The sequence below is a fragment of the Zea mays genome, chromosome 2 (genome assembly GCF_902167145.1).
Source record: "Zea mays cultivar B73 chromosome 2, Zm-B73-REFERENCE-NAM-5.0, whole genome shotgun sequence".
Classification (NCBI taxonomy): Eukaryota; Viridiplantae; Streptophyta; class Magnoliopsida; order Poales; family Poaceae; genus Zea; species Zea mays.
This window is the reverse complement of record NC_050097.1, coordinates 166,178,870-166,186,157: the sequence shown is the minus strand read 5'-3', so window position 1 is coordinate 166,186,157 and position 7,288 is coordinate 166,178,870. Positions and strand designations below refer to the sequence as shown.

The following is a 7,288-nucleotide window of genomic DNA, read 5'->3' as shown; positions in this document are numbered from 1 at the left end:
TCGTCATGCACCGCGCGACATGATTTCCCTCCCTTTCACTGCCTCACGGGACCCACCTGGTCAGCAGTTTCGTCCAGCTCGCTACGCCGGCGAAAACAACTCTGCGGATCTCACGGTGGCCGTAACGGGTGCTCCGCAGGCCTCGCGTCTTGGCTATATATATGCCTCGGCCGCCATCTCCACCCTAACCTAAAACCTTGCGTACGTAGACCACACCGGCTTGGGGAGACCAAGAGGAGAGGGTTCAGTGGTGGCAAAGGAATAGCGTCCATGGGCCGCCAACGTGATTCTTCGTCCTCGGTGGGGTTTGGTGCATGGGATTGTGCCCGAGTGTTCTCCATGCGCCATTGGACCAGTGTGCGGAGGAGTCTCGGTGTTCCAGGGTTGGTGGTGGCCGGAATTCCTCGCCGGTGATCGGGTTCAACCGCGATCCGCCCAATTGCGGGGCAGGCACCTGGCTACATGACTCTCGGTAAAATCGTACCCCTGATTCTTACCTTAGCTCCGAATTATGTAAAATTGTCCCTGGATTCAAGTTTTGTACGTGAAATCGTGGATGGTGGTGGCCGACAATGGTGCCACCGTGCCCGCTCTAGGCGCCGCCATGCCTTGGCGTCGGGTGAGGGACGTGGGGTGCCCTCCGTCCGATCTGTTTGGATGGGGGTGGTTAGAACATAAGGTACCCCTTCACGGATACTAGTTATATGCCGGTGCGTTGCTATGGAGTCAATATTATAAAACACAATATTTTTTTTATATTAATGTATTTTATCTAGCAACGTAATAGCATATACCTAGTTGGATTCTTATCTAATTGTGCCAGCTCTGTCAATCCACCGCGTCATCCCGGGCTTCATGTGCCAGGGCGGCGACTTCACCCGGGGCAACGGCACTGGCGGCGAGTCCATCTACGGCGCCAAGTTCGCCGACGAGAACTTCAAGCCGCGCCACACGGAGCCCAGCATGCTCTCCATGGCCAACGCGGGGCCCGACACCAACGGCTCCCAGTTCTTCATCTGCACTGTGCAGACGCCTTGGCTTGATGGCAAGCACGTCGTCTTCGGCAAGGTCGTCGATGGCTACACCGTCGTGGACAAGATGGAGGTTGTCAGTTCTAGTCAGGTGCCATGGACGAGACCGTACGCATCGAGGACTGCGGCCAGCTTGCCGACGACTGAGGGACTCGTTGTGTCCGATTGTAACCAAATGAATGGATCAATAAATTTGTTTTCCTTCTTTTGTTTCATGTGGAGATGGATACTGGTCTGTAGGTAATTATGGATGGATGGGGCGGTGATTTGATCAAGACATCTGTATTTGTTACTCTTGGCAAGAGCGCCGCCTGATTACCAGGATCCACATGACTTCTAATTCTTTAATAGTGGTTTTTTTACAACGGAAGTGATAGTAAAAAAGATGATTTTCCCCCTTGCCTAAAGACCAGCCTAGGTATTCATCACTGGTATCCACAGTAGGATTATTCTTTGTAGATTATTCCCCGGCAGCAGAAGAGAAGCAAAGATGATTATTCTTTAGTGTCTTTGTGGATGGACCTCCCAGTTCAGAAGAGAAGCAAAGAGGAAACCTGAAAAGGAATAAAAGACAACAGGCAGCAACGTTACTTACCGGCTAATTTAATCCCTTTTCTTCAACATAAATGCAGAAAAAAAGCAGGATGCCATTACATTGCAAGGCACTTCAGATAGAAAGGTAGCCCTCCCAAGCAACTCATACTTCAAACAACACAGGAGATCACATGCTATAGACCCTTATTCATGCTTTCAGCTCACGAGACGAGACAGAACACAGACTAAATTATTTGGCCAAGTGGCCGGTGGCAAAGAAATGTTTTTCTGATAAATGCTTTGCAGACTGCACAAGCTTCTCAGCGTCCTGCACTCTGGTTCCTATGTTGACTGCAAATGTCACGGCCCTTGTGCCAACAAGCTCAGATACGATTTGATGGCCTTCATATAAAATGTCATCGGCTTCGTATCCCGATAATTGCAGATTTGAGGCACTGAGTGTGATGCGCAACAGATCAATGGCAGGGAAATCGGAAGCGAAGCATGGTAAGTCTAGAACAGATATCCCAGGGATTCTCGCCAGCAGATCTTTTGTTTCCGATGCTATAGCTAATGGCTCATCAAATATATTTCTGTTCTGGCTCAGCTGATCTCTCGCAGCATCTAGAGATGACAGTAGAAGGTAACTCGGGCTCGAGCTCTGGAGGAGCTGAAGGCACTGGCTTACTTTATCTACATCGACATCTCCAGACATGTGAAGCATTGAAGACTGTGTAAGGGAGCACATGACCTTGTGTGTGGATTGCACAGCTAGGTCAGCACCTTGCTCAATTGCAGTGCTTGGCAAACTGTCCTGGAACCTGAAATGTGCACCGTGTGCTTCATCAACTATAACCGGAATGCCTCGTGGATGACAAACACTGACAATACCTTGCACATTGCTGCATACACCATGGTAGGTGGGTGAAGTAACAAGAACAGCGCCTACCCTCTTTCCATCCTCCTCCAGCTCTTTTACTGCTTCACCCAGCTGCAGTAAAAGAGCTGGTATTGTAGATGTTGAATTTGGCATATAAGACATTGAAGTGCAAATTCACAGGTGGCAGCTTAGAACAGATCCTGGAAAATTCCGCAGTCGGGCAGCACGACCTAGGGCTAACGTCGACGCAAACAAGCCATTCAGTCACGCCGCTGTCGGACCTCATGGACAGGGGGCGCTGGTGGTGCTTTCTACGCCGCGCTGTCCTGCAGGCTGCCATGGCTATCGCTGGACAGCGGTGCTGTCGTGCAGGCTGCCATGGCTATCGCTGGACAACGGTGCAGTGGTTAATGCCAGGGGCAAGCTCCGGCCACAACCATTGCAGGCAGCTTTGGTTGTTGCCGATTCTCAAATTGATCAACATACCTTTGAAGCACTATTAGATTAGCATATGCAACAACACATGTGATTGTTTTTTTAACACCGCCAGGAGCAATGGCATACACCGCACGCTCAAGTACAGATGAGACTGCCTGAGAAATCTCAGGACAAGTCTACCGGGCACACATGCACGCACACTACTCACACTGTCACACACCCGCATGGTTCCCTCAGGGGGGAAATCCCTGGTGAGGCACATGAGTTCATTCCAGCCAGGAATCGAACCCGGCGAGCACATGAGATAACATGTAAAAATAAGTTCCAAAAAAGAAAGCATCAGCAATTCTAATATAGAACAAATGGCCTCAAGTATCCATAAATAGTTAGATCATTTCAACAGTTGTAAGGCATACCTGAAGCACTGTCACAACCATTGCGGTTTTCTCTTGATTCCAACCACCTGGCACCTCAAAAGCAAGTGCGATGTGTGTGTTCTGTTTCCAATGAATCCAATTTTAAGCATAATTGAAGTAAATCATTCATAACCCCTCAAGAATAATAATGCAATGCCAACAACTCACTGGAGAATCTGCTTGGCAGCGATAGTCGCCTCCCACGTACACAGATTTTGGCTCTTCAGGACGTTTCACGCACGGAAGGTCAGACAGAAGTGGTTCTACAACTGAAATCAGCGCATCATGATCAACTCCTAATGCTGCAAGAACCATCCTGGGAGCAGTGTAATGTTCCTACATTTATCATAATTTATCATAACAAACAAAAAAGTCACAGAGACGCTTTCATGACTAAGCATTGACTTGGGAAATAAATCACTGAATCTTACAACAACAAATTCCTCCAAGCTGCTAACATCCAACCGGTTTACAGCAGATTCTGAAGCCATCAAAGGTTTTGCCAGTGCCCCGAAATATCCAACCGAATGAAGGGCCTCTAGAAGTAGACCTTGAGGATTAGCAGACACATCAGCTATTTCAGATTTTATGTTTTGGAGCTGTAGAAATGAAGAACACCATTAGTACATAAAAGGATGAAAAAAGAACAATAAAGAAGTTTGTGGAATTGAAACAGAAAATCGGAATTCAAGTATAACGATACTCTGAATGACATGCAATGATGACTGGAATTGTCATAAAATTCAAAACATATCCATATCCTGGCTAAAAATGTTGTGTCCTATGAAAGAGAATGGGAGAATTTTCATGGTGGTCCTCATTAAGGCCTTAAATGCTTATAAAGCATACAGAAGGTAGGTAAGTAATTCAGGACACCTGTCCTATTGATGCTGGAAATCAATCATATCTGACGAGAGACAACAAATCCAGTCACAATCTAAAGTTAGTCCTAAGAATCAGCCTCATTCTGCAATCTGTATACAGCTGGTGACAACTGAGATTAGAAATGAACATACTGAATGGCAAAAGGTTGATTACTCGAATCTATTGACAGAAATTTGAGAATTACTCTCTCAAAAAATAATAAACAGTTTGTATAGGGTCACGCAGTGTACAATGTTTTTCTAGTTTCACGACAGAAAACAAAGAGTTAGTAAGTCACCCCTTACCACATTGTTGTCTCCCCATGGCTTATTCCTTTTGTCATCCACTGATGCAGCATTTTGAAATTTTTCTCTAGGTCGTTTGACCAGCCACGTGTATCGTAAATACATACGGCACTTGAATTCCTTGGAATTGGATACTCGCGAAGAAACATTGTACCATTTGATTTTGAATTGCCTAGCAAAATCAATTTAGGTCCAATTACTAAACAGTAATAATGGATGAAACTAACTTCAGTTGTATGTCACCACGAAATAGCATCCCAAAAAAGGTTAAAGCTTACATGACACCTGTGCTCGATCTGGTGCAAAAGGATCATCATCCTTGTCAAAGACCCTAGTAATTCAGTTTACAAGTGTGCTCTTGCCAGAACCTCTAGGGCCCACCAGGAGCAATGTGGTGACCTCAGGCAAGACAAAATGTCCAGCCTTTGCGCCTCCGATTCCCTCAATCCAGTCCCCAGGCTTATACCTGCTCAAAGGTTGACTTTCTAATGAAGCATTTAATAAATAAGAACATAACAGAGTGGACTTTCCTAGGTATTTATAGTGCAAGCACCCTTTCGTTTCAGTATTTATGTTTGGTTGGTTCGTTGAAGAAGTCTAGTCCCCACTGCCCATTTAAAGTTTGGTAAGCACAGATCATAGCGTATAAAGTATAGAAAATGCAGAGATGAAAAAACACATGCTATCATATTTACATGATTCAGTCCATGCCACGAATCATGAAAAAACAGCAAAACGAAACACCTTCACCTTGTTGCTCTTCTCGTCCAAGTCGATGTCGTCGATGCAGAACTCACCCTTCTCTGCCGCGGACCCACGGTGCGCACAGCAACAACGAAACCGCGACATCCATATCGTCCCAAGAAAGAAATACCCACCGCTCAGTTAGTATCAGTTGCCATCAACGAAACCAGCTCAACACCATAGTCCACAAGTGGAGGAAGGCAGTACGAACAGAGTGGAGCTGCAAGCGCAAACACACCTTGGATCCTGTTGAGCACCTTCTCGATCTTGGCACGACAGCGGCTGCATTCCAGGTCCACCGAGACGAGGATGGTCGGCATCTGCACAGCTCCCTGGTCGCGACTCACGGCCAAATTCTTTCCTCTCGTGTTGCTACTTGCTACACAGAAAGAGACGCACACAGACAGACAGATGCATATCCTAAGAAATTCACGCACGCACCCACACAGACAAGGACAACCACCTGTGTGACTGCAACTGGTTTTATATCTACCAGCACGCAACAAGAAAAGAAAAGGAGAGCAGAGAAGAAGTAGTGTGGGGCCTGAAAGGGAATTAGGCTTACACCTAGTTCCTAATTAATTTTGGTGGTTGAATTGCCCAACACAAATAATTGGACTAACTAGTTTGCTCTAGATTATATGTTCTACAGGTGTCAAAGGTTCATCTACAACTATACTAATTCGACTGTCCGGAATACCGTAGATTATTCCGGACAGGAGAAGCTTTTTGGAAAAACAGGCCAAGCGCGGACCGTCCGGGCCCTTGCGGCGGACCGTCCGCAACACCAGGATGACACTCGGACAGAACCAATGCAAAAATCCAAGTATGCACTACGAACCGTCCGAAGGAAAAGCAAGGACCGTCCGAGACCGTGCGCGGACCGTCCGGGCTCAGGCGCGGACCGTCCGGTAGGTGAGAAACCGAAAAACCCAAAGGTAACGGGTTCGGAAAAATGAATTATAGCGGCCTCGCGGACCGTCCGGGGTGCACGACCGGACCGTCCGCGACTGGCTTTATCTGACATCTGACGACGCATTAAATGCAATATAGCCGTTGATATAGCCGTTACTGCTGACCGTTGCGTTTTCAGCCGTTGATGTACAGGCGCGGACCGTCCGGACCAGGCGGGCGGACCGTCCGCGGTCGGCAGAATGGAGCAATGACTAGGAAGTGGTTGGTGGCTATAAATACAACCCCAACCACCTCCATTCACTTCACCCAAGCATTCCAACCTTCAACATTCAATACAAGAGCTAGCAATCCATTCCACGACACATTCAAAGCCTCCATCTCTCCAAGTTTCACAATTAAGAAAAGAGATCATTAGTGATTAGTGACTTGAGAGAGAAAGTGGTCCGTGTGTTATTTGTCGCTCTTGTCGCTTGGCTTTTGCAATCGTGCTTTCTTTCAATCTTTCTTGTGATCAACTCAATTGTAACCAAGACAAGAGACACCAATTGTGTGGTGGTCCTTGCTGGGAAGTTTGTTCCCGTTTGATTGAGAAGAAGAAGCTCACTCGGTCCGAGGGACCGTTTGAGAGAGGGAAGGGGTTGAAAAAGACCCGACCTTTGTGGCCTCCTTAACGGGGAGTAGGTTTGCGAGAACCGAACCTCGATAAAACAAATCCTTGTGTCTCACTTCCATATTCGCTTGCGATTTGTTTTGGACCCTCTCTCGCGGACTCAATTATATTTCTGACGCTAACCCGGCTTGTAGTTGTGATTAATTTTGTAAATTTCAGTTTCGCCCTATTCACCCCCCCTCTAGGCGACTTTCAATTGGTATCAGAGCCTGGTGCTTCATTAGAGCCTAACCGCTCGAAGTGATGTCGGGAGATCACGCCAAGAAGGAGATGGAGACCGGCGAAAAGCCCACTACAAGCCAAGGGAGCACTTCATCGGAAGCGTCCCGCACCAAGAGGAAGGAGAAGAAGAAGGACTCCTCCAAAGGGAAGGAGAAGAGATCTTCTTCACACCACAAAAAGAAGAAGGAGAAATCCTCTTCCCACAAGCCGCATATGAGTGGGGACAAGAAAAAGAGGATGAGGAAGGTGGTCTACTACGAGACCGATTC

The 7,288-nt window shown here is 47.1% G+C and overlaps 2 protein-coding genes and 1 pseudogene across 2 annotated transcripts; 1 reads left to right on the top strand and 2 right to left on the bottom strand.

Annotated features, from left to right (window-relative positions):
* Nucleotides 1–802: 802 nt before the first annotated feature.
* On the top strand, nt 803–1,257 carry LOC103647234 (peptidyl-prolyl cis-trans isomerase CYP19-3-like; annotated as a pseudogene).
* A 558-nt stretch (nt 1,258–1,815) lies between these two features.
* LOC103649054 (arginine decarboxylase) lies at nt 1,816–2,785 on the bottom strand. The gene is made up of 2 exons (XM_008673403.1): nt 2,687–2,785; nt 1,816–2,556 (listed from the first exon to the last, which is right to left on the bottom strand). The coding sequence occupies exons 1-2, from the start codon at nt 2,783–2,785 to the stop codon at nt 1,816–1,818; spliced, it is 840 nt and encodes a 279-aa protein (XP_008671625.1).
* Nucleotides 2,786–2,787: 2 nt separating this feature from the next.
* LOC103649053 (mitochondrial-processing peptidase subunit alpha-like) lies at nt 2,788–3,866 on the bottom strand. The gene is made up of 5 exons (XM_020549037.2): nt 3,731–3,866; nt 3,468–3,635; nt 3,300–3,380; nt 2,932–3,038; nt 2,788–2,833 (listed from the first exon to the last, which is right to left on the bottom strand). The coding sequence occupies exons 1-5, from the start codon at nt 3,788–3,790 to the stop codon at nt 2,788–2,790; spliced, it is 462 nt and encodes a 153-aa protein (XP_020404626.1). The 5' UTR covers nt 3,791–3,866.
* Between the last annotated feature and the right edge of the window lie 3,422 nt (nt 3,867–7,288).

Coding starts and splice junctions, on each gene's coding strand:
- LOC103649053 (XM_020549037.2), bottom strand. CDS start 3,790: ATGGCTTCAGAATCTGCTGTAAACCGGTTGGATGTTAGCAGCTTGGAG. Junction 3,039..3,299: donor TGGTTGTGACAGTGCTTCAG/GTATGCCTTACA, acceptor GAGATTTCTCAG/GCAGTCTCATCTGTACTTGA. Junction 2,834..2,931: donor AATCTAATAGTGCTTCAAAG/GTATGTTGATCA, acceptor ACCGTTGTCCAG/CGATAGCCATGGCAGCCTGC.
- LOC103649054 (XM_008673403.1), bottom strand. CDS start 2,785: ATGGCAGCCTGCAGGACAGCGCGGCGTAGAAAGCACCACCAGCGCCCC. Junction 2,557..2,686: donor AATGGCTTGTTTGCGTCGAC/GTTAGCCCTAGG, acceptor CTTTTACTGCAG/CTGGGTGAAGCAGTAAAAGA.